General features: G+C 46.4%; 1 protein-coding gene and 1 pseudogene across 14 annotated transcripts; both read left to right on the forward strand.

The window, feature by feature from the left end:
- On the forward strand, positions 1–26,297 carry RRP1B (ribosomal RNA processing 1B). 14 transcript variants are annotated; one of them, XM_036445678.2, is made up of 16 exons: positions 208–471; positions 7,367–7,449; positions 9,007–9,064; positions 10,253–10,338; positions 10,696–10,757; positions 11,135–11,264; positions 12,138–12,202; positions 12,699–12,880; positions 15,088–15,182; positions 15,863–15,960; positions 17,297–17,316; positions 17,993–18,124; positions 18,665–19,377; positions 21,454–21,603; positions 22,794–22,857; positions 23,678–26,297. In XM_036445678.2, the coding sequence occupies exons 1-16, from the start codon at positions 354–356 to the stop codon at positions 23,869–23,871; spliced, it is 2,250 nt and encodes a 749-aa protein (XP_036301571.1). In that variant the 5' UTR covers positions 208–353; the 3' UTR covers positions 23,872–26,297. The 14 variants fall into 14 exon arrangements, with proteins under 14 accessions (XP_045441241.1, XP_036301578.1, XP_036301571.1 ...); XM_036445679.2 differs by having other exon boundaries at positions 209–471; positions 17,996–18,124; XM_036445680.2 differs by having other exon boundaries at positions 415–471; positions 9,007–9,116.
- LOC118723423 lies at positions 14,500–14,904 on the forward strand (annotated as a pseudogene).

Genomic DNA, 26,297 nt, shown 5'->3' on the forward strand with positions numbered 1-26,297 from the left:
AAAGATTCTTGGCCTTTTACAACTGGCCGTCGGACTCTTCCTGGCCAAGATCCAGCCCTGGCTAACCTCTCCGTCAACGGCCTGGAGCTCTAGCTACCGAAAAGCAGCGAAGGCGCGAAGCAAACCATCACTGGCTTGTTTCGCCGCCAGATGCCCGGCCCGCGGCGCTCGCTCCCGGAACGAGAGGGCCGGCGGCGCCTTTGTGACGTCATCACCCGCGCGCCGCCGGCCGCCGCGTTCTGCGCAGTTGCGGCCAAAGCGGCGCGGCAGCGGCAGTCGCTTGGCAGCGGCGGAAGGCTGAGGGGCGGCGGGTGGTGGCCGGGGATGCTCCGGCGGGTTGGCGGGCCCCCGCTATGCAGCCGGCCGAGATCCAGTTCGCCCAGCGGCTGGCGTCCCACGAGAAGGGCATCCGGGACCGCGCGGTGAAGAAGCTGCGCCAGTACATCAGCGTGAAGACGCAGAGGGAGACAGGTGGGCGCCCGGCGGCCAGCCGCGCCACATGGCGGCAGGACGGCGCCCCGCTCCGCCCCGACTCTGACCCGCCGCGTGCTGCTGGGTGCGCGCCCCGTGGGGCTAAGCCTAGTTTTACGTTTGAGGGAGAGAGGCGGACAGGGCCTAGGGAGTCTGCTGGAAGTCCTAGTGAGCGAGGAAACTGAAACTGTCCCCAATCGGTCCCTCCCCGAGCCTCTACCTGCTAGGCTCATCAGCCCGATTCATCCTGCTGGGCGCTTCCCTGAATCCTGCCATCATCAGACCGGTGCTTTTAGGAGCTGGGTGACGGAATAGGAGACAGTCCTGCCCTGGAGGAACTTGTGCTCGTAAAGCTGGGGCGGGGAGGTCACGAGAGCAGAGCTTTCAGAGTGGAGTAACGGAAATGGAGGTCTCGGGCTGGTCCAGGGAGGCCACTCCCGGGCGATGTTGAACGGAGCTGAAAAGAGGCGGGAGGAAGAGCGGAGCATGCCCCAGAAATGCTGGAAGAGACCAGGAACTCAGGGAGGGTGAGGCTGGCTGGGTCACGTTGGGGGTTGTAGTTGGATTTTTAAATGCAGTGGGTGCTATTGAAGGATTTCGTTTACCTGATGCAAAATATGTTCCGTGTAGATGCTTATGCTCCCTGAGGTGAGAACTCCCATACGAAATGGAGGGTTTCTATTGCACTAAGGTCAAGCTTGCTTTATTTACTAGTCCGTTGAGAGTCTACTTGAAACAATAGGTATTGCCTTCCCCTATACTGGCATTGTCAGTTTATTTACTTAGAAAAGGACACCCAGAAAAAAGGAACTGTAATATGATGTGAAGTCTGCTAGAAAGAGGAATGAAGACCAAAATTCTCAATTTCAATTGTGTTAGGATCTCCCTGACAGGATTCATTGACTCTCCTGGTTTTAGGTATCCCAGTTATATTGAAGGCTCTTGAATCTAAACGTCTAGCCAAGACCTTTGCTACTTTCAGCCCAGCTGTGCCCCACTAACTGGACATCTCCACTTGGATGTCCCACTGAAACTGGATTCAGAATGCCTAAAAGTGACTCATTTTCTATCCCCAAAACCGGTTTTCTGCTGCCCATCTGCCACCTGTTCTAATTTTGTCGAGCTGGTTTCATGGTATTGTCCTGGACTTCTCTCTTCCTCACCCTCTCCAGCCCCTACATCCACTGTCCTTCACTCATACCTGTTTCATCTCCTAAATTACTCTTTTCTGGCCCACATCTTTATCTCATCCGGGCTTCTGTACTGGCTTATTTCCTAACTGATTTCCTTGACTCCTCTTGTGCCTCCCTTGAACCCATCTTCCTAAAGCAGCTCTGCTCTCCTCACCACCATCCTGGAATTCCAGGTCTGCAAAACATCTCTCCTCCCCTTTTCTTTCCACCCGATCCACTTCATGACTGCTTCCTGCTGTAACAGCAAACCATTCCTTGGTGTACGCTGTCCTATTTCTCACCTCGCTGCCTTTGCTTCTCCTGTGCATGCCGAAAAGATTCCCATTCTTGATCCACTCCTGATATTCAGTATCACTTTTCTTATTATCTCACCCCTCTCTAGGGTTCTGAAATACCCAGTTTGTCTCTATTGTAGTACTTGGCTATGTTGTTTGTTAATTATCTGTTAATGTGTCACTCTTACCTCAAACACTGTAAGCTTCCATCTGTTTTCTTAGCTGGAGTGGGAGCACATCCAGGCATACAAGGGCCTGGCTGTATTCAAGAACAGAAGAAAGGCCAGTTGCAATGCGTATGGGGCTGAGACAGCCAGGAAGAACCTGTTCCTCAAACCCTTTTGGTGAGCAGGTTCAGGATCTAAGATGCTGAGGCAGGGGCATGAGGCCAGTGCCCCAGGGTGTTGTCTGGTTAGCACCCATCAGACCTACAGTTACTTGTCTGGTACCTCTTGTTCAACGCTCTATCCACATGCAAGAGAATAGTGGCCCGTCAGCAAAGTAACTGCAGAGTAAATGTCATAGAGGTGGTGATGGGACAAAATAAACATGGTCTCTGCCACAGCTGTGCTCCATCAAAATAGAAACACAAGTTTGGAAATAACTGGGCCTGACATTGGAATCTCATTGACAGGCTGAAATTTTTTTGTGTCTTGTCTTGGGCATAGTAAAGAAAAGCAGATTTTACTTTTTTTTTTTTCTAATAAAAAATATTTTTTGAATTCTCAGATATGTTTAATATATTTTTTTTTCAGAGAGAAAAGAAGGGGTTGAGAGAGATAGAAACATCAGTGATGAGAGAGAATCATTGATCGGCTGCCTCCTGTACATCTCACACTGGGGATTGAGCCTGAAACCTGGGCATATGCCCCGACCCAGAATTAAACTAAGACCTCCTGGCTCATAGGTCGATGTTCAACCACTGAGCCATGCCAACCAGGCACATGGCTTTGTGATTTGAAAAACAAATTAGAAGTTTGTACTGCTTAAAGCAACTAAGTGATGCCCCAGTGCTCTATCAGTTCTTCAACTTCACTTTACTTTCTTTTTCTTTGTGTAGCACATAAGGTATTTTGTAGTACATGTTACAGTTGGTGAGTGTATATTTGTGGCAGTACTGGGTGAAATGAGTATTTTTTCATACTTACAATGTTGGGGGTGGGTGTCTCAACCCAATGTGGTAATGATTAGCAGTGCCTGTTCTGACACAGGTTTGGGTTCGAGTATTACACTTCACCCCCATCTGAAACGGCCCCTGTGCTCATTCGTGGTAAGAGAGGCTGTTGGATTTTCTTATTTCAAAGCTTGGTATTTCCTACATCCACGTCTCATTTTCACTTCCCTTCAGTTGATTGGAATAAACTAAGCCTATATTATTGTCAGAAACTTAGTTGTATTAAGTTTAAGAGACTCAACCCCCGGAAGAAAACGCAGGTCAAGAAGCAGTTGTGAAAGGAAACTGCTTTGAATATGCACTTCACTTTCAGAGTTTTGAAAGAAATTGAATGATGAATATCTCTGTTTTGCTTTAAATGCTTCAAACATTGGTACCTTGTTTTTATCAGCTAAATTCTTGGGTGAAAACAAGCGGTCTTGATACTTATATTGAAAATATATATTTTATTTAACAGTAGAGTTTCAACAGCCTATGGGTAGAGAATGTGAGACAATCATAATATCCACAAATTGAACAGTGCTTTGCACTTACAAGGTGCTTCTGATACTCGCCCTACATAAACATTACATATATTACAGGCAAGGAAACGGGCATTAGCAACAGTTCTGTAACACTGCCCTGCTGGTAGTAAATAGCAAGCTGAGACCTGGCCAGGGGTTTGTTTCCAAGGTACTTTGTTTCTTTGTATCAGATGAAACGGTCAAAAACTCGCTTTCATGTCCAGCTCCCTTTCCTGCCCACTGTCTTGGATCTGCTAATCAGTTACTTTGTCGAAATCTGTTTTCAATTACAGAAGCATCTGGCATATTATCTTTTACCTTCACCCATTAGGGTATGGGTTGTCCACTGAGACAAATTATCACTTAAAGAGTTAGACATTTTGTTGCACTTGAAGAACCATCTGGAGATATACACTGTGCTGTTTTTAAGTGAAAAGGGCCAGAATACAGAATATGTAGAACACATGATGCTATTTAGGTCACACACATCTGCATTTCTGTATCACGTGTAAGTAAATGCATAGGAAAGATGCATGTCAGCAGATAATAATCCCCTGGGAGGAGACGGGTTTGGGTCGCAGTGATCAAAGCACTTTTGATTGTGTAACTTGATATAGAATGAACTTTTTCCCATGAAAATGTGTTCTTATTGGTTAGGACTCTCAATTGCAATTGGATAAAACATCCAAGCTGCCCTAGTTTTAAGGGAAAACAAACTAACACAGCTTCATGCAGAGAGCTCAACTAAAGGCACCAGAACCCAGTTTTTCTCTGTTGCAAATTCTGCTACCCCCATATTGGTTTCATTCTCAGACAGCTCCCCTTCATGTGGCAAGCTGGCTGAGCGTAAGTCCAAACTGTGTCTTCTCTGCAAGTCTACTGGGAGAGAACTGGAGATTTTCCTAAAGCCTGAGCGAGGGGATCTTTATCTTTGGAGGGTTCATTCTTGAACAAGCCCTGTGGCCAAGGGAATTCATGCTGTTTTGGCTGGCATAAGCTCAACTCACTGATTTGCCTCCATATGGGTAAGTCCAACCCAGACCACTGCCTCCATCCACAGGCCCTGCCTAATTAGTAAACAGCCCTGGAGGCGGAAAGGGTGTAAGTGCTCAGCAAAAATGCCCAGTACCAAGCCTCATGCAGAAATTAGTGTCATTTAAGTACTGTTCACCAGTGTTTATGCATTTCTGATTGCATTATGAAGAGTTTTCTAAACAAGAAAGAACAAGAGCCCACATTAACACTTTGGTAATATCTTGTAGTTTGTTTCTTTTTATTAAGGAATAGTTCAGACATTTATCAGTACCTGGCCAGTTTGTCTGATCTGCCCACTCCCTCTTTCCCCACTAAACCCTTAAGCAGTTCCCAGACTTCTCATTTCATTTCCAGATACTCACTCAGTATATATCTCTAAAAGATAGGGACTCTATAACATAACCACAGTACCATTATCACACCCTTGTAAAAAAAAATTTAATATGAAATCAAGCTCTTCTTCCCATCAGTTCATAAGAATTTTTATGGCATCATATATCAAATAAGACCCACCCATTGCTTTTGGTTGATATGTCTGCTAAGATTCTTAAATTCTAACAGTTTTTACCCATCTTGTTTTTCCTTGCAATTTATTTGTTGGAGGAACTGGGTCACGTGTCCTGAGGAGTTTCCACTGTTAGGGTTTTGCTCTCTCTGTCCCATGGTCTCATTAGGCATGTTTCTCTGTCCTGTGCATTTCTTGCAAACTGGCATTAATTGTTAGACCTGATGAGATGGAGGTTAGTGTGCAGGAGCAAACAACTCTCCTCTTTCAGTGTTCTTCCCACTGGTCTGATAAGTCTACATGAGACAAGTAAGAAAATAACCAAATGTTATTACATATGCACATATGGGGACCCCATCTATCAGAGAGTCAGACCCCACATACAGGAGAGGGACTGAGACAAAGTTAAAATGAGGAATATGTGACATTCTGAGCTAAGGATAAGGTAAGGCACCTGGGGCTGCAGAGAGGAGGAGAGAGTCATTGCAGGATGACAAGAAGAGCAGATGGCCAGTAATTAGTAGTTTGCCCTGCCCTATAGATAGGTCAAAAAAGTTACTTCTGGTAACTTTTATCTTATAAGCAGGGCCCTTAATTTAAATTCCCTAAGGGAGAGAGAAGAGTTGCCCGTGAGCCTGCAGGGTCTCAGTTGCCTTCAGCTCATGACAATCCACATAAGAGTCTTTGTGACTCTTTCTGAACTAGCATAGCAGCTGTTTTTGGTTTTTGATATTATTTAGCAGGTGGCGCTGTGTTCTTATTGCATCACGTCTGGCACCGAATGAATAGTTGCTGATGTTCCCAATTTGCAAGTTGAGATGGACCAGTGGGTTTGGGTTTGTGTGTTTTGATTTATCCATTTTAAAGTTGTTCATTAATTTTTAATGTTTTAGCAGCCATTGGTGATCTTTGCACAGAACCACTCATTCATTAGTTTTAACATGAATGAATATAAGCGCAGGTCCCTATCACAAAGTTAGTACGATCAGGACTGCGGTTGGCTCAGCCCTGTGGGATCCGTCAGTCACGCAATCATGTTGTATTCGCTTTAGGCAGATCCCCAGATGAGGCTTGTTTGTAACAAGAGGAGAGGAAAACCAATTGGCTTGTCATTGCTCAACCTCTGAAGGAAATGCACTTCAATAAACTAATTTTACTATGGTTTCTGATATATTTTTAAGTGAGAACATAACAAAGAATCAAAATAGACCATAGTAACTTGGAAATCAATACCCATAAAGGTATCAAGTTCATTTTGTATGGGCTAATTAAACTTCAGTCCATCAAAAGGATGTTTGTCACTTTGTAATTATCTTTTGGAATATTAAGATCACATTGATTCCAAAGATATACTTCTTCACATTTACCTAGTTGATCATAGTTTGCTCCTCCAAAAGACTTTTCCTAGTACCTCCTGGTGGAACATTAGTAAACACCATTTGTAAGATGCATTAAGACTTGAGGATTTGGTTTATTCTCCACAGGCTTGGAAACTCCAAGAGTGTCCTTTTTCCTAATTTTATAATTCCTTATGTCACTCAGCAATTCTTCCATGGCCCGCCAGATAGAAGACTGTGCGTGTGTGTCTTGTGGTTTGGTCATAGGTGGTACAGGTAGAGGTAGAGGACTTACATAATGAGAACAAGGCTAACCAAGATGCCACTTAAAACGAAACAAAAATTGCCCAGTAAATGAAAACCCGTAACTGAGAGAGGGTGATATCAGGGTACAGCAAGTGTGATCTTAAAAGGATCTTCTTAGCAAAAACATCCCTAAGCTTTGCCAATTTCCCTGGGGCCAGTTGTGTGGGGCTTAAGCAAATCCTTGCATCTTTTGTAGGATTTGCATGTTCACTTTGCAAGACAAATGAAAATGATGCCGTGCAGGGGAGATGCTAGGTTCAGCAGAGGGACTTTTAGGGAAGCTCATTTTATAAATAAGCACCCCATTAGTTAATTTTTTGTTGTGATTCCATTCGCTTCCTCACATTACTCAGGCAATGAGGATACACCATCACTACCACCTGCCCCAGAGCTGATAAAACTGCCAGCTTTCTGTGCTTGTTTTATAACAAAGAGGAAATATGTACAAGCCCTCTGCAGATGAAAATGTGTGTGGTGTTATTCTCACTGCTTATGTGGCAGTCCTGAACTTGAGGAAAAGCAGTGTGAGGACTCTGAAATAAGATCTTGTGTTGTTTTGTTCTCTAGGAGGTTTTAGTCAAGAAGAACTTCTAAAGATATGGAAAGGGCTCTTCTACTGCATGTGGGTGCAGGACGAACCCCTTCTGCAGGTAACGTGCACTCCCTTTGTCACAGTTCTGCGTCTTTGGCATGGAGGTTAAGAGAGACTTGTTGTATCAGTCCCCTAATGTGCCAGACAAACTGAGAGGCATTGCTTCAAGGATTCCCTGTCGCCTCTTGTCATATGGAAAAGGATGCAGTATCCAAGCATTGAGGTTGATTATCTTTTCAGATAATAAAGAATACACATAAATTAAAGGTTTGCCCATTTCCTAGTCCCGTGGTAGGGTTTACCTTAAAGTTTTTGTTTGTTTTTTCTTATTTGTGGTTAAAAAAAAATGTCATAGCACTCGTCTAAGAACCTGTGAGCAGCCCTGGCTCCATTCTAACCTTTGCCACGGTTGGGCAGCCACCTCCCTGGGGTCATGGTCTTCTCAGAGCCAGTAGCGGTCCCTTCTGATGCCCCACACTAAAGTCGGTAGGGGACTTGTCACACTGTGTGTGTGTGAGTGTGTGTGTGTGTGTGTGTGTGTGTGTGTGTGCGCGCGCGCGCGCGCACACACGGGAACCATTTGCCAAGCACAGTGGGCACTCCCACCGCACTATTTAGAAAAACAGCTTCACTGTTTAAAGAGTTTAGTTCTGATGTGTAAAAGCAGAGTGAAGAGAGAAGCCTTGAAATGCCATTCAAAACCCTCTAACCATCATGGGTGGATTTTACTTGTCTAGGTTTTTAAGGCACAACTGTGTCTTTTCCTACAAGCCATGTAGTAACTCACTCTGATTATTGCTTCTACTACCCTGAACATATTTTGAGTAGGACAGCAAGGCAAAATATTTTTAAATTACATTCTAAAGTAACAGCTAGCAGCTTTAGTGGAGGAAGGAAATGGAATAAGAACATCACTTTCGGGGAATTCACTAGAAATGGATGAGGGAGTCCTGAGGCAGGGGGAAGTGCAGATAGAGAATCTATCTTTTCTATAATTCAAAAAGAATTCTTTTGTTGACACTCCCCTTAGACCCAATCCACCAAATTCCCTACAAACAAGCTTGCTGCCTCTGAGAAGAACTTGTGTTCCCAAAGGCACCTTTGCCGGGGACAGAGCCTAAGGTGCTATCCCCTGTGCTTCCCTCCCCCCTGCCGCTGCCGCCTGTCAGCCAGCCAGGGAGAGGGACTTCTAATTCCACTCACTGAGTTTTCTAGAGCGAGAGACCCAGGGTGTCTGTGTTTCCATTACTGGGGGATTAGGATAGAAATCTCAATTTAAGTTTTAATGTATCTTTTAAGCCAGGAATTGACAGCTAATTTATTTCTTCTGTGTAGGTCATTTGAACAGATAACCAGAGATACTTTTTTTTTAAGCAGATAGCTTAAACCAATCTCAGAGGCATATGAAATTGGCACAGTAGTCCATTGAAATGGAAGATTTTGCATAGATACCCACATGCACACTTCTTAGTGGAAGTGGCATTGAAAACAGAGGTACAGATTCTCACTCACCCACCCACCCAAGCAGGTACAGAAGGAGGTGCCAGCCATCGTGCTGTCATCTCAGTGTTGCCATATAGTAACCACAGTGTTTCTCCCCAACCCGCCTTTGCAGGAAGAGCTAGCAAACACGATTTCCCAGCTCATCCATGCTGTTAACAACTCTGAGGCCCGTAAGTCCTGATGTTTTCATGCCTTTCAAAACGTCCTTGCTTTTCAGATTTGGTAACTTGCCTGATATCTAGTCCATATTGTTCCTTCTCCTTCCTTCGAAGCTTCCGTTTCCCAGTGGCCTAATTTAATGTGAACCTGGGCTGTCAGTTTGTAAAGGTCAGGCGACAAACTCTTCCCATGGGAAGAGACTATGAAGAGCTTAGATATTGACTCTAAAAGAGGGTGAAGGGTACCTTGTAGAATATCATATTGGATTATCTCAAAGATTTCAAAAAAATATACCTTAAATAATCCTCCAGAATCTCCAAATTCTGAGTTACTGTAACACTCCTAGAAGCTATCGGTGCATATGTCAGTGTGTACAGTACCCTCTGGATGCCAGGTTTATTCCCAGAACTAGAGCCATTAAGGTTGTCACTGGTAATAAACTGTAAAGCAACCCCCTTTACCAAAAAGGATAAACGGGTGATGCATTACTTCTGGGACACTCAGGCTGGAAAAACCAGAGGAAGAACTTCCAGAGGAAAAACCAGACTGCAGAATGATTTTTTTCTGCTCACCCTTCCTGAGAATAAAACCATCCAATGGCCTTTTAGCCCTCAGAGGTTGTCTGAACTTGAGCAGAGCCCCAACGGACATGTAATGAACACAATTCTACACATGGAATATGATGTAGGTCTTCATGTATCAAGAAAGATTTGTGCAAAAAAGTGAATAAAAAAATTTTTTTTTACAAAATGCTAGTTTTGTGGTTCAGAGAGAAAAATTGAATGTTTTGTTATAGTTGACACTGAGCATGAAAGAGAAAGCTGAGTTTCTGCATGAGTCCATCAGAATTACTGGCTTTGGATTCTTAAGTGTAGGTGGGTTGAAAAGACCAGTAGACGTGGCTCAGAAAATCTTTAGATTTAGAAGTTGGCTTTCAGGAGATTAAGAAAAATGCTTCAGGGAGCATTCTAGTTAGGCATTAAGATATTACCAGGTTTCCTGTGACTCTAATGTGCTTTGCTTAAATGTAAAAGAAATTATTGAGCATATTTAATGATGGACTAGATTTTCTAGAAGCCCAAGAATTCTTGAGAAAAGTAAATAATGAAGAATCCCATTTGTTTCTTTTCATTGCATTTGTGCTTTATGGTAATGTGTTAACCTGAAACCAAGCATTCAGGGCCTTGTGTTCACTGCAGAGCACCTGTTCATTCAGACCTTTTGGCAAACCATGAACCGAGAGTGGAAGGGGATCGACAGGCTGCGCCTGGACAAGTACTACATGGTGAGATAGCCAGCCTTCATTCCAGCTACTGTAGAGGCTCACGAGAGGGAGGGAACATTCAGCTTCTTAAAAACAGTGGGAAGGTTTGATTGTGAAGCAGAGTGAGTTCTAGGCTTGCTGAGATGACAGGCATTGTGAACATTAGACAGCCTTTGAACCTGAACCCAGAAACCTCTCTCTTTGTCCTTTCAGTTGTTAGGGACCAGTTTGCATTTTATGATCTAAAGTTAAATGTGATTATTGTGGATATTTTCTCATTTGGGGATCCAGGCTACACCGTGTCATTAGCCTCCTTCTACAAAGCTGATAGATCCTTCTTATATACTTCCTTTTGTAATACAAGTTGTCTGTCTTTAGCTGATCCGTCTGGTCCTGAGAGAGTCCTTTGAAGTTCTGAAGCAGAATGGCTGGGAAGAAAGGTTGGTAAACTGTTTGGATTAGCATTTGGTGACCTGAAAACTTTTAAGGTGATAGTTTGTTTTTCAAGCCTTTCAGTTAATCACCAAGTATGAATTGTCACATCTGTGCTCTGAGAGGCAAAACTCCCTTTCACATAAAGAACTTAAAACCCAGCGGAGGAATATGGAAGAGTTGGGTACATAAGACAGTCAGCTTTTTATACTGATTTCAGTAGTTACTCTTTTCCTGTAAAACTTGCTCAGTCTCGCATGGCTTGTGCAGTGTAGCATGAGACTAAATGTTACATGTTCCCAGAGTTGGGGGTAGGGGGAGAAGCATGGTGGTGCGGGGGTTGGCACACTATAGTTAATAGACCTGTATGTGTTTTTCTCTTTAGCCGCATCAAGCTTTTCCTCGATGTCTTGATGAAGGAAGTCTTGCACCCTGAGAGTCAGTCTCCAAATGGGGTGAAATTTCACTTCATTGATATTTATCTGGATGAACTATCCAAAGTGGGGGGGAAAGAGGTAAGAAACAATCAGACGTCTGCCAGCAATGTGATGAGACCACAGCTACCTGAGCAGGTCTTCGCTCTTCAGATCGTCCTATGAGCTGGAATGCCATGCTATTGGTGGCCCTCTGCGTTGCCAGTGGCAGAGCGTGAATCAGTTCCACGTGGCTATGACACATTCCTTCCCCATCTAAGAATGTGTCCTAAGCAGCTAATGAGACGTGGGCAGGATTCCTGCGCTAAAGATGTGCCTGGAATCTAACTTAGGCAGCATTTGAAAGCACCTACATAGTCCAATAAAGAATTGGGTAACGTGAGTAAATGCTCAGAATACTGAATTTTTAAAAGATGGGAAAGACAGACAGTAGACCAAGCTGTGCAAAGCGTCTGACTCATGTAAGTGTGCATTCATATAGAAATAGGCAAAGGACTGGAGGGGAAACATTCTTTAGTGTGTGGGTGACTATCTGAATTTGGGATTGTGAGCAATTTTTACTCTTTCTTTCCCAAGTGTTCTGTCTGCAGTGGACAGGTGGTTTGTGTGTGTGTGTTTTAATTAAAGAAAGTACAAATGTATTAAAAAAGTAACCCCTCATCTCATTCTCTGACTGAGATGCAGAGCTGCTCCGCAGAGGAGGAAGTGTGGAGCGGTGCCGGTGGTCACGGTGCTAAGATGCCCGAGGGGCTGGAGGACAGCTGTAGCCTTTAGGTGGCTCTGGGCACTGGGTGATTCATGCCCAGTGCGTTTGGCATTGTGAGATAAGTGTGGCTCAGTCTGATTCAATCTGTGAGGAAAAATAAATACCTTTTTCAAGGACTTGTCAGGAAGGAGAAAGGGTTTTTTTTCCCTTTTTTATTTCTTTTTTCCCATTTTATTTCTAAACTACAGCTTTTAGCAGATCAGAATCTCAAGTTTATTGATCCATTCTGCAAAATTGCTGCCAAGACTAAGGAGTAAGTGATTCACGTGTTTGTTTTTATTGCTTCAATTAGTGCTTAATTGGGGGAGGTGGGTTGTTTTGTGTTGTTTAGCATGATACAAGGTACCTGGGATTGTTGTCCAAAGCTACAATAATAACATCCAAATGCTTAATTCCTATTGGCAAGACGTATGAAGCTTTGAGTCATTATTTGGCTCTTCAAGCATTGATCTTTGATCCCAATCATTCCAAGAATCACACACTCCCCCCACCCAGAGTTCAGTCTGCTGCTGGTCCCACTGCTCTGGCACAGAGCCTTGGACTGGCTCCTTACAGCCCCTACTGGTTAGCACAGAAGAGTAGTTAGTAATACATGTGCCTGTTGAGCAGCTGGGTGGTCACACCGGGTCCTGAGGAGGCTGAAATTGGGGTTTCAGTGACCCCTACTTCTCATCCCTCTGTCCTCTTCAGATAACGAGTTCCAGACCGTTGGTTTTAATCACATCCTCTTTGCTGTGCTTCCCCCTCAGCCATACACTGGTGCAGACTATAGCGAGGGGTGTTTTTGAAGTCATTGTAGATCAGTCTCCTTTTGTACCTGAAGAGACGATGGAAGAACAGAAAACTACAGTGGGTGACAGCGACCTGCCTAAAGAAGAGATAGCTGACAGTGAGGTGACATGGAGAAAAACACTCAGTAAAAAGAAAGCAGGTAAGAGAGTGTCCTTAAGCACTCTTTCATACATCTATTGGGATCTCACTGACTACAGCCTAGAATTTATAAAAAATGGCGTTGGCTTGAACAGCCACCTGAGAAAGGAAGCAGATGCATATTCCAAACCCGTTTTGTTCAGGGGCCTCTGGGGAAGACCCTGTGCCTCCCACCCAATTCTTACCTCCCAGATGGTGGGCCATTCTTCAAGTGTTTGTCATTGTTGGGATTGTGTTGGGTTTTGTTTGTTTTTGTTGTGTTGGCTTTTCAGTTGTATTTCAACACCCTAATGGGATCTGTAGAGGGTCCTCAACAGGAGGCCTGATGTGCATGTTAGTTGTGAGCGCGCACTTGTTTCTATAGCCTTCTGATCTTGGATTCCTTCCAAGTTCTCTTTCTTAGGATGGCTAAATGCCCACTGTGGGTTGATACTGTTCTTAACCACTGTTGTATGTCTGCAGTCATGTAGAGAATGTGCATTAAAGTTGTGGCCCATCAGAACTCCGGGGTGCACAGCTGTGGTGCCTGGAGGGCATCCCTCCAGCTTTGAAATGCCACAAAGACATTTTGAAATGCAGAGTTTTCTAAAACCAGTGGCCAGAGGAAATTGAATCATGTTTTTAAAAGCAGGGCATAAAACTATGTGGGAGGAACCTGCTTTGTTTTACATTTACATGTGCCTTCAATAATCAGGGAGGATATATATCAATGAGGGGACGGGAAATGTTACTATTAATAGCCCCACATGGCAGAGTTGTGATTGACTTCTGTTTGTTTTATACTTTTGTCTGGTTTTTTACATTGGTCATGTATTATTTTTTAACAAAAGAAAAAGAAGAAACATTTTAATTTTAAATTCCACATAGGTGATGGGTTAATTAAAAAGCCTGAATAAATTCTATGTGGTCATGGCGGTTGCCTCTGGGTCCCCCTGCTCCCATGTTTCTGTCTAAACTAGAGACGTCTCTCTCCAGGAGCACCAGTACCTGCTGTTTTCTCTGCCTGTGCCCTAAGGGCACACCACCAATGAGCTCCTAGGAATCCAGAAAAAGCACAAGTTTGAAAAGTGGAGTTTTCATTAGTAATTTTTATCTGCTTTCTCATGGGCTTTAGTGCCTTTTGAATTATTTATTTAATGTTACAATTTGCATTTATATATTAACTTGTACTTCCTGTAGCAGCCCCATGAATTTAGTATACTACTATGCAGATTTTTTTTTCCTGCAGCCCAAACCTATCTGAAAATAGGAATAGGCCCTGAATCCACACTCCTTCCGCAGCTAGAGTCACATGGTGTCTGAGCCCCTAACCCAGCAGCTTCCCGTCCCCTGCGCTGTCTGGAGGGGAGACTGTGTGCTGAACAACATTGAAGGCCAGGGAGGCTTGTCTGTAATCAATTTAATAGACAGAATTTGTTATTGCTCCCGGGTATTTTTTCATGTCCCGGGGCTGAAAACCCAAAACAGCTTTGGGAAATTATAAATGTATTTGCAGGGTCTTTCTCTTTAAGGAAGTTTTCTTTTTCATTAAGAAACATCTAATTAGGTCCTCGCAGTTAGGCCGACCCTGGTCGGTTTCGACCGGTGGATGGGGAGGGGGGCCCTATCAGGCCCCAAACGATGGCGGTGTTTCATGACGAGGTAGAAATCGAGGGCTTCCAGTATGATGAAGACTTGGAGACATATCTCTACCCCTGTCCTTGCGGCGATAACTTTTGCATCACTAAGGAAGACGGAGAATGGGGAAGACGTGGCGACGTGTCCTAGCTGCTCTCTCATTATAAAAGTGATTTATGATAAAGAGCAGTTTATGTGTAGAAACAGTCCCAGCCCCTTCCACCAACAAAGAATTAGTTAAATGCTAAAGAAAGACTTTGGGAATCCAAATCCTGAACATTCAGGGATGAACCAAGCTGGAGGCACAGTTCCTGGCTTCTTCATGGGGACAACCGCTTTATAGTTTGCTGCTGTGGATTCTTTCCATCGGCTCCAAGTTCATCTCCAATTAAAGAAGCAAGTCCATGACGTGTCATACCTGGATTTCATGCTTAGAACTTTGAATTGGAAAAAGTGTTCTTTATTTTCACATGAATGTAAAGGAAGATAATTCAAAAAAGAAAAAGAAACATCTAATTAGACAGTGGCTCCTTCAGGAGTAGTCATTGCTGTGTAATTGAAGAATTTTGTCTTTGGCTGTTGTTTTGATAGCACTGAGCAAATATCACTCCAGAAAGGAAGGAATCGGTGATGAAAGTGAGACAGATGGTGCCGGAAGCATGGAGGACACTGGGCCGCCTCTCCAGGTTGGTGGCAGCTGTTGCTTTTTTTAGAAGATAGATTTACTGTGGAGTGGCCTGGCTAATTGGGAATTAGGGTCAGAGCTAATTAAACTCTAAGGCCCAATGTGTAAAGTCCTTTCCATCCCTTCAGTCACTAATGTCACCTTCCTTATTATGAGTTTATTGCACACAAATCCAAATATGATGGAATTTTGCTAAGATCTATTCCATACAGCAAAGTCAGCTGAGCTATGCTTTTGTTGTTGTTGTTGTTAATCCTCACCTGAGAATATTTTTCCATGGATTTTTAGAGAGAGTGACATGGAGGGGGAGAGACAGAGGTACATGGTACATGCCCTTACTGGAATCAAACCTGGGACCCTTCAGTCTGCAGGTCAACACTATCCACTGAGCAAAACTGCCTAGGCCTTAGAAATACTTCTTAAATGAAGTTTACTATGTTACCAAGGGCAAATTGGATATCTTTGTAAATTACATTACAAAGAAGCACACCCGAGTAAATTGTATGTGGTGTATTTTACCACAGAGATCTTGCTTAAGTCTTTGGGTGCCCAGTCTTAGCACACATGCTTTTTCTGACAGCCTCTGTGAGTGCTTCCAGAGTCCCAGCTGTGGGCGCTCTGTCACTAGGAGGTGCATTTCCAGGTTACTGCAAGTTCATGTTCGTTTTTCTTCTCACGTAGTTTGATTATAAGGCTGTTGCGGACCGACTCCTGGAAATAACCAACAGGAAAAACATCCCTCCCTTCAACAGGAAACGTCTCTGCAAGCTCATCAAGAAGTAAGTGATTGGATGAGAAGGTGTCCGTTCATTCTCGTTCATGTTCAAGTTCAGCCCTTCCATTTATCTCATGGTATAGGACATGCTGTCACCATGCTTACATTTTTTATTTTTAGCAAATAAATGCACTTATAAACTGCAGTGTTTAATGATGATGATCACACCCCCCGCCCCCATCACTCCCCTCCACACACACACCTCATGTCCAATTCTGCAAATGCAGCCACACTCAGCTGTTTCATAGCGGTGTAGAAAGAATGCCCTGACCGGTTAGAGCAGTGGTCGGCAAACTCACTAGTCAACAGAGTGGCAAACCGCAGCTTGCGAGCCACAGTTTGCTGACCACTGGGTTAGAGCTTCGGCCCACGCACCTGAGGTTTCAATTCCCTGTCAAGGGCACGCTCCTTGGTTGCAGGTTTGATCCCTGCCTGACTGGGGCAGTATGCTGAGACAACCAATCCATGTGTGTCTGTCTCATATCTATCTTTCTCTCTCTAGCTCACTCTCCCTGCCCCCCTCTCTTCTACTCTTTCTCAAAAAAACATCCATGGGGAAAATATCCTCTGTGTGTATTTAAAAAATTATAAAAATAAATCTCTCGGTAATATCTAAACTTAGGTTGAGAAATTGCAATGTGAGTGTACTGCTGAGGTGTTACCTGTTGGTGTGATACTGAGCTGGGTAGGGGTGTAGTTTTTTACCCCTTCCCCCACTCCTGGTGTGGTTATGCTGTAGTCGTCGTTGAAGTCGTTGTGACTGTACGAGCATTCACTGCACAGCCCTGTAGCCTATTATGACTGATGACATACAACAGCTGGGTTTGGTCACACTCCAAGTGAGCAGGCACTGTTCTGAGCACTTAGATTACTTCACGTCATGTGCTAAAGCCTCATAAGCTGCCTTTTGTAATTCCCCCCTCAGACGCATGATTGACTCGGGCACAGGGAATCCACTGCATGACCCAGGGTTGTAGCTGCCAGACACAGGTCTGGATTTAGACCTCCTATCACTCCTGCTTTGCCCACTTCCTTTGTATTCTATTGCACCAAAATCTTACAGACTAAACTCTACTTTCATTTCTCCACATGGTAAACAGGGGAGCTGGATAGAGGCAGCGAATCTAAGCAGTGTCAGCCTTTAACGACTAAGAAAGTTAACTGAGGGTGATCTTGTCCTTTGTTTTTGGCCTTTGCGTCACACCGCCTTTCCCCCTCCCCTTGTAGAGGAAAAAGAATGTGCATTCTAAATATCACGTGTTTCTTAAAGTGTGCACATATGTTTATAGAAAACAGAAAGAAGGGATTTCTTTATGAACTTTTGTTGTTTTCCTTTTCAGATTCCAAGATCTCTCTGAAGGTGAGGAAGGCAGAGCATTAGAACTGATGTTCTTACCTAAATTTGGACCTTGCTGAGCACATTTAGGCCAAATAGTTTAAAAAAAAAAAAAAGATTGAAAACATAAGAGGAGTAGCCTTTATCTTTGAAAGATCGTCAGTTACACCACTTGCTGCTCAGCTGAGAGAAGCCCTTAGAAGAACCACGTGTGGGGCCTTTTTTTTTCTTTCTTTTTTTAATCTTGCCACCCACTCCCGCATCCTAGGAACCACACTGAGCCAGACACAAGGCTGTATCTGTGGGGCGGGGGGCATTTGAACCAGAAGGGTTTTTATTGGTCCATGTAGTTTTCAGTTGGACCTTTTTTAAGAATAGTCGATTTCTCAGGGTTCTTTTGTGACTGTAAGATAGTTGTCCCCTGGGGGAAGCTGCTATCTATACTTGGTGACATTTGAACAAATTGATGGCCCACTGCCCCCCATCCCTTGGGCCCCTGGGATGTCCAGACCTGGTTGGCATATCTGGAAATGATGTCGCCCAAGATTTATAGTCCCTTGCCTTGAGTGGGAAAGCCACAAAGTTGAGAGCTTTGGATGGAGAAGTAGTGAGGAACAGTGATGAGGAGGCATGGCTCTCAGGCCTCTGGGACAGCTGTGAGGGCCTCAGAAAACTGACTAACTGTGTCTTTGGTGTCCAGCAGGCACTATGTCTCAACTCGGTTTTGCTGAGGACATTTCTGCTGATGAAGATGACCAAACGCTCAGTCAAGGAAGGCATAAGAAAAAAGGAAATAAACTTTTAGAGAAAACTAACATGGAAAAAGGTGAAGGTGAGGCATAAGGCTTGGGACCAGCAAGGCCTGAGAAGGGAGGGGTGGGCTGCCCTCAGGGACTGTGAAACCAGTGGAGAACCTCTGAGCCACCGTTTTGATAAACAGTTACAGAGCTTTTGCTCCTATGGCTGAAAAGTAAATATTGCTTCTGGGTATCTGATTTGTCTGGGACACCCGCATTCCTGCTTCTGGTAGCATCTGAGAAGGAGTACACACTGCCCTGTGGCCTGTTTGTCTTCTTACCACTCTGGATTTGTGGCTTTTACCTTTGGCCTGAAAATTAGTAGAAATCTGAATATATTTCCGCTCTATTTATATTGAAAAGGCATTAGCAAGGTTTCTAATCACAGCTGGGAAAGGCAGGAAATGGGACCGCGGCAGAGAGCTCATGGAGCTCACGTGCACCGAGGACCTGAGCCTTTCTGGCAGTAAGACATCCCCGCAGGAGCTCTGTCAGCTACTCCCTCGACCCCAGAATCTCCTGCGAGACCTGCTTGTCGTTGGGGCACCTGTTGATTGGTTTTTGTGTCTTTCCAGGAAACGGGCTCTTTCTTGCTGAGGAAGAGGAGAGTAAAGCTGCTGTTCACAGGAGGAAAAGGAAAAAGAAGAAGAACCACCTTTCATCTGAACACTTAGGGTCAAGGGTCAAAGCCGTTTCCCCAGAACAGAACGGGGACAGTGAGCCAGAGGCAGGTCCAGGAAGAGCCCAGCTGGGTGGGAATGAGCTAGGAGCAGGGGTTTCGCCCAGCCCCCAGGGGCAGAGCAGCTCGGAGCACCCCCTCGTGCATTCTCCCATGCACAGCAGGAGGAAACGACCGAGGAAGAGGAGCCCCCGGGTCCAGGGACTGGTCTCCGAGTCCACAGCATCGCCTCTGGAGGACTTGTGTCAAGGTGGCCCCGACAGCGGTTATGCTCTGGTGCCTGTCCCCCACACTTCCCCAGCCAGTGGCGCCCCGGCCCTGAAGAGGAAGCGGAAACTCAGGGCTCCCCTGGCCAATGGCAGCCCGCCCGCACTGACCTGGCCCCCGCCCCAGGAGGAAGGCCCAGCAGTTGGAGGGGATTGCCCAGCCACACTGCCCCCGGGTGGGAGACTGAAGAAAAAGAAGGGGGAGCCTAGCCGGCTTGACCTCTACAGCCCATCCACGCAAAAAGCTGCCATCTTCAAAAAGAGGAAGAAAATGAGAGAGATGTTGAACTTGGTTGAACACAGCAGAGGACTGGAATCCGAACTCAAGCTCGTCCAGGCTCTGGTAAGGCAACTGGGTTCCAGGCAGGATGGCCAAGGCTTCCTGATGAAAGATCAGGGCTCCTGCCTCGGGCTTCAGTGTCCAGGAGGGAGGACAAGTCAGGCCTCTGGACTAAGCAGCTGTCATGGTTCATAATCCCCTTTACCACCAGTAAACAAAACGGTTTCCATGTCTGAGACAGTCACCACCCCCTTCTTCTTCCCCACTCCTCACCCCGCCCCCACCCCGCTGCCACTTTGAGGGGCTACGGAAGGGCCACATAAAGCTGGGAGAATGGTCCATGGCCCAGGTGGACAGGCTGTTCTTCAGTGTAAACAGGCAGACCCATGCCTCCATCAAAAGCTCTTCTTCTTTTTCTTCAACTCAGGACCAATCCCATGCCCATGCTTTCTTTTTTATCAAAAGATTTCCTTTCTGCTTGGATCTCTAGACCCATATATGAATGAAAACCAGGCTCTGGTTCCACTATCCACACTCTCACTGCGGACATAACATGCATTCAGTGGTCGGCAAACAACTTCATTGGCGCACGGCCACGCCTGATCGTGCGCACTCCCTGCTACTTTCACTCAGCTGCAGAGATGAGTAGTGGTGGCAGACAAGTGGCCCTCAAAGCCAGAGACATTCCCCTGGCCCTTCACAAACAGGCTTGCTGATCCCTGTCCAGGACTGTGTTTGCACTCACTGCCGTGCAGCAGGGTTACATCAAGGCCTTTCGAACAGTGTGCATGTTAGGGGAGTTCCTGGTCAGTAAGAAGCCTTAGCTGGGGAAAGCAGAGCATTCCCCTGGACTTCAGGAAGTCGCTCTAATCCGAGGCCTTCCCATGAGCAGGGTCACCTTCCCTCGGCTCTGCAGCCTCCTCCTGTCACTCACTGTTCATTCGATGCTCTTTCTTCGCTAAGAATATCACCAGAAGATTCCTTCTTCGCATCATTTTTCACGGCCCTGCACCCTCTCCTCGAGAGGATTAGAACTGGTGCTAAATAAAGCACTGGGTTATCGGGGGTCTTCTTCCCAAGAGGGGCAATGGGTCTACATCTCTGCCAGCAGGAGCAGGAAGGTGCCTGGGAGAGGACTCGGGTCTGCCCCTCGGGTTCTCAGGAAAGGCAGACAACTTCCAGGCCAGGACAAAGGCCTTGCCAAAATCACCAGCGTCACACTGGCACATTGGGTTTCCCAGAACCAGTGCTGAGTCTTGGCTGTGGGTCGTGGTCAGTTGTAAAGCACCCAGTGAATGTTTTTTATCTGCCTTAAATGGACCTACAGTAAGCTAAGGTTAGTTTATGGAAGAAAGAGAAACACGTTCTATAAATCCAGTGTTGCCTGGATGTGCTGTGTTATAATGTCTCCAGTGGTATGCAGTCATGTCCTAAGCCTCCACATCACCACCACTGACTCACCCATAGCACCTTCATTCATGGACAGGGCCTATATCAGTTACACTGTGCCTTTTCTATGTTTAGATACCAGATGCTTGCCTCCGCCACAGTTGCCTGTAGTATTTAGTGTAGTAACATGCCGCACAGGCTGGTAGCCCAGGAGCAAAGGCTATGCTGCAGAAAGACAGAAATCTTCCAAGCATGGGCCCTGACTTTGAAGAAAAATATGATTCTTGTGGCTGAAAAGATAGGAGACTTCTGGGCCTGGCTAGTGTGGCTTAGTTGGTTGAGCATCAGCCTAAGTACCAAAAGGTCACTGGTTCGATTCCTGGTCAGGGAATATGCCCAGGTTGCAGGCCTGGTGGCCGGTAGTGGTGTGTGGGAGGCAACTGATTTATGTTTCTCTTTGGTATCTCCATCTATCCTTTCCCTTCCTCTCTCAAAAATCATTTTTTTTTTTTTAACATTTGTTAAAAAAGGTAGGAAACCTCTGGCCCTACCATGGTGAAGTGGCAACTCTGTTCATGAAAGGTGTTTGCAAATCTGGTTCTGGAGATGGTGGGGTATGGGGCGTTGGAGCTGGTAAGTGGGTCTCATTGAGATACCCTTCAATCTGTGGCCTCACTCCCCATGGTGTCTGCACCCGTCCTGCTTCCACTCCGTGTGTGTGACCTCCCTCTCTCCTCGCCTCTCACACAGGGGAGCAGTGGAGCCTTCAGCCCTCTGAAGAAGAAGAAGCTGAGGACTGAGAATGACTTTGTGAAGTTTGACACGCCCTTCTTACCAAAGCCCCTGTTCTTCAGGAAAGCCAAAAGCAGCTCCGCCGCCCCTGTGGCCCCTGCTATGCAGGTAAGCGCACTGCGGCCAAGCCAGAGGGCCGTGCGCGGCAGACGCTTGGCCTCTAATGCCCGTGGCGCTCAGGCTCCTTCCCAGGAGCCCAGGCCTGCTGTGTGGGCCGTGCTGGGACCTCTAGGGCCGACCCTCAGATTGGCCAGAGGTGCCTCATCTTAGAACTCGGGAATGGGGGGGGTCTAGAGACACCAGCAGTGAAGGGGCCCCGGCTTTACAGATCAGAGGGGGGAAGGCCAGAGGGGCCTGCCAAGGACACTGGCAGGTGCTCAGACTAGAAGAAGGAATGAGTGCTGTCCCCAGTCGGGTGACGTGGGCACTGTTCTGAGAAACAAGGTGGGAGGCTGTGAAGGACGAGTCCTCTCTGCCAAGTGCCATTAGAAGGGGGACAGGGTGCAGCCAGTGTGTGCGGGAGGCTCTCCTGGGGGTGCCTCCAGGAGGTGGAAGTCTTGGTGGAGCTGTGGAGACAGGCCTGGGCTGGCCCTGCTGGTGAGACCCACAATAGGTGGACTTTTTGAGAAAGCAGTAGGTGCTGTTTAATAGCCTCGAACCAGCAGCGTGACCACTGCTGTGTGAATGTTTATGCCTAAGATACTTCCAGGATATTTGTAAGTGACTTTGGCCTTATAGAAGCCAAGTTCCTCTGATGAAATGATAATGTTAAAGCAAAACAGTCTGAGGCAGAACTGGAGATTCACACAATAAAACCCTATATTTTTAGAGAGGAATTTGAGAGGCTGGGGTTGTAGGTACATTGTCCACCAAAGTCCAGTCCCATTGTAGATACAATCTAGTCATTTTTGCTTCTAGGGTAAGGCTAAATTCTAAGATGCAGTGAGTGGGAGCTCCTTATAATTTTTCAGTGTTTAACTTTTTCTGTAACTTGGTTTCAAACATGGTAATTTTGCTCCGCTTTCTTCTCCGGAAGGCAGAGGCGGAGTCGGCAGTGAGGCAGTTTACTGCAGAGGGTGCTGGCACTGCTCACCTCCCAGGTCTGCCATAGCGCTTCATGCAGCCCAGCCTGGGGCATGTGCAGCGCAGTCCTGATGAGGCCACAGAGGCGGACACGGCCCTGGCCTGCAGGCCGAGCGCTCTGTGGGCGATTGGGCACCTGTGAGTGCTCAGGGACTCAGACACACACGGAGCCTCCCTCTTTGTGCTCCTCTCACTCCCATTATGCTTTTCTTCAGCTCAACAAAACACCGTCCAGCTCCAAGAAGGTCACCTTCGGGCTGAACAGAAACATGACTGCGGGTGAGTGTGGGGTTTGCTTGCAGTCACCGTCTGCTCCTGGGGGGAGGGCCCTGGCCCCTCCTGAGGCAGAGTTGGTCCCCGCCTCCCCAGTGGGGCGGCCAGGGGGGGTGGAGGTGGGGGTCAGGTTTTGGGGGGTCTCTGGAAGGAGCTTACCTGGTAGGAGGTGATGTGGATGGGTGGATGGCCTACCTGCCTAGAATATGTTAGTCGTCTCTGCCTGAGATGTAACGGTCTGTGAGCTGTAGTCGCCTCTACCTAAACTCAGAGCCACGCCATCCAAGAGGCAGGGAAAAGAGAGACATCTTGTCTTTCAGCTTTTAACACGGGTGGGATTCATTTGTGTTGGTTTTTCCCCAAAGGAAACCAATTTTTTTTCAAGTATATGAGTGTAAGACCTGACTCTCTTTACGCACAAGTAAGTGCATGTGTGCCTGCATGTGTCTGTGTGTACATACGTATGGACACATGTATGGACACGAGCACAGAGCAGCTATCAGGAGAGAACTGGGCAGCCCCAGCTCCCTCCATCTCTCCAGGTTGAGTCTGTAGATCGGGCGGCAGTGGGGGAGGAATAAATGCTAAAAAGAAGGGCTTCTCCTGGGGCTCTTTACTGAACCCGAGTATCACAGGGGGCCCTCATTCTTGCTAGTGACTTTCATTTCCTCAGAAAGCCCTGGGCCAGCGCTCTGCGGGGCTGCCCTGGAGTGAGTGCCCTGGCTCCATCCGGCCTCCTGGTGGCACGGAGGCAGGACAGGCCCTCGGTGGGTTGTCAGGACAGAGAAGTCATCCCATTAACATGTGGCTCGCTTTCATCGGGCAGAATTCAAGAAGACAGACAAGAGCATCTTAGTCAGTCCCACAGGCCTCTCCCGAGTGGCCTTCAACCCTGAGCAGAAGCCGCTCCACGGAGTGCTGAAGACCCCCACCGGCTCCCCTGCCAGCACCCCCCCGGGGACCAAGAAGCCGCCGGCTGCCACCCCAAAGAGAAGGCCCACGGCGATGGACTTCTTCTGACCGTAGCAGAGTCCCTTTATAAAGACTGCTTTTGTACAGAATACTCTATAAATTATAACTTTTAAAAGGTGGGGTGTTTTTTATTGCTTTATAAACTGTATATACGAGGGTCAGAGTGTGAGCTATGACGCTGCTGTGGGCATCTTGGTTGAAGTTTCACTACAAATACCATTAGTGCCAGCGCTCACCGGGATTCCACACTCGTGGGAACCTCGGTGATTCCCCTAGCGTGACCGTCACCACGTAGATACTGCTGGCACGTGACAGCCTGGAGTTCGACTCCATCAGCTGTCCAGCTGTCCAACTGGTGTTTGCCTGCTTGGCTGATTTTCCTGGTGGTTTTTGGTCTCCACCTAAAAAGCACCTACGCTTCATTCCCATGTTCTGTGAGTAATGGGCAGTTTCTGATCAGGTGACTCTTATGACTAAATCCGAAATACAGCTGGGGACGAGCCTTCTAGTGGGGGCAGGAGAGCAGAGCCCGTGGCCTGTGGCCTTCCCTGTGTTGCTACCTCTCAGCCAGCCCAAAGTGTCCTCATCGGAGAGCAGTGCCGCCCAGCGCACCCTCATCCAGTCATCGTGCTCTGGCTGCTCTTTATACGTAAATGTCTGTGCCAGCGGCAGTGAGCATCCACATGAGCAGCTCTCCCATCTTCAGTGAAAGCAGTGCTCCAGAGGCCTGGATGCAACATCCGGAGATGGAGCTCCTGCTGGGAGGCAGGCGAGCAGCTGTCAGGACCGGTTGTGGTTATTTATTTGTTCATAGATACCTTATATCTGAAATGCTGAATCATGCGCTTAGAAATTTTTACAAAGTCCTCATTTTATTTAGAAAAAAATCAAGGTGGAAGGCACACAGACTTTAGTTGGAGAAATAAATGCAACTTGGAGCAGCGCTGCCTGATCCTTGATGTGATCCCAGAGCCTGAATGAGGGGTGAGATGCAGGCTCAGGAGTCGGGGGTCGCCTCAGTAAAGCCCCTGGCCCGGCTCATTCTCCAGTTTGCACAACAACCAATTGCAGCCGTAACTTGAGGGGGACACAGTTTTGCCTCAGGTTCCCAGTGCTTCCCCAGCCTGCTCTCCACTCAGGGATCTCAGGCCTCTGAGAGTGAAAGCCTCCCTCCCTCAAGCCGGAGCCCCAGTTTCTCACCGAAAGCAGGGCCAGCCCTCGCTGCTACTTCCCAGCTGAGGGCCTGGTGTGTCACCCTCCCTGGTTAGGGCTGTGGCTTCGGAAGAAAGGCCCTCTGGGATGACAGGGTCCAGCTGACTGGGTTCCTTAATCACATGACCAGGGGGGGCAGGCTTCCCCAGGAAGGGCCTGCTGTGAAGGAGGGGAAGCCGTTCTGTGCCTGCTCTATAACAGAGTTGTCACTGTTCGGTCAGGAAAACAGAAACAACGAACATTGTGCTGTTGTTAGCTCTTCCTTGTAGCAAGAAGTCTTCATACAAGATGATCTTGTAGTTGCATGGTTTTAGTGTGCTACATTTGACACCATACCTAAAATCATTCCAAACCAGAACTGAGGTTTGAAAAGATTAGATTGAGTTGTCAAATATTTTTAACTTCTTTTTTTATTAAAGTATCATTATCGGTCAAAGTATTTTTCTAACAACTTTTATTTCAGCTTTAAAGATAGGTCTTATCGTCAAATGGGCCGTGTAACCCAGCATGTTAAGATGTCTTAGCAAGTCGTTGTAAGGCCAAAAACGGCACATTTACTATCGTGATGAGTGCAGGACCTTCTCTTCATAGCGCTGTGTGTCACCTGTCTCCTGGGCTGCCAGCGAGTGCCCTGTGGGTGCCCCTGCGCATGCCTGCCTGTGACGTGGGTCCTGAAGGAACAGTGTGTCTTGGGTTCCATCTGTCCACTAACTCTGTCCTAACTTACTCCATTTTGTGGGTAAGTCCAGTAGGTTTACTGTGGCTTATTTTTAATGCCTAAATTTTGGCTACAAAATAAATTTAAAAAAACACAGTTTTTTAAAATCCTCATTACGTATACATACAAGAATGTCAGATAAACTATTTAGAATACTGGTTTTCTACTTGATGCATGCTATTTTCCTAGGTAAAATAGCCAAGGGGACTTGGCAGTCCAAAATAGGAACTAATTTAATGCTGTTGATCTTACAGTATTTTGTAAAACAATCGTCTGTACGATTTGGTATCACACTTTACAGTGTATTGTCCTTTCTAACTTTTAATGAACTGAAAGCACAAAGGGGAGTTTAAAGCAGTTGTTAGTGTTGGAAAAAAAATATGAAATTGAGTCCATATTTTGATTTTTGTGTTTCCTCTGAATTTACCTGACCGCTGGCAAGGACTTTTTGTTTACGACCACTTTGTGTTAGTGTCAGTACTTGTCAGGATGTGTCAGTACTCATCAAAGCCAAGTTCAATAAAAAAATTGTCTTTGCCTCAGA

Source organism: Pipistrellus kuhlii, unplaced genomic scaffold, assembly GCF_014108245.1.
Source record: "Pipistrellus kuhlii isolate mPipKuh1 unplaced genomic scaffold, mPipKuh1.p scaffold_m20_p_2, whole genome shotgun sequence".
Taxonomy (NCBI): Eukaryota; Metazoa; Chordata; class Mammalia; order Chiroptera; family Vespertilionidae; genus Pipistrellus; species Pipistrellus kuhlii.

Coding starts and splice junctions, on each gene's coding strand:
- RRP1B (XM_036445678.2), top strand. CDS start 354: ATGCAGCCGGCCGAGATCCAGTTCGCCCAGCGGCTGGCGTCCCACGAG. Junction 472..7,366: donor GAAGACGCAGAGGGAGACAG/GTGGGCGCCCGG, acceptor TTTGTTCTCTAG/GAGGTTTTAGTCAAGAAGAA. Junction 22,858..23,677: donor GAACAGAAACATGACTGCGG/GTGAGTGTGGGG, acceptor TTCATCGGGCAG/AATTCAAGAAGACAGACAAG.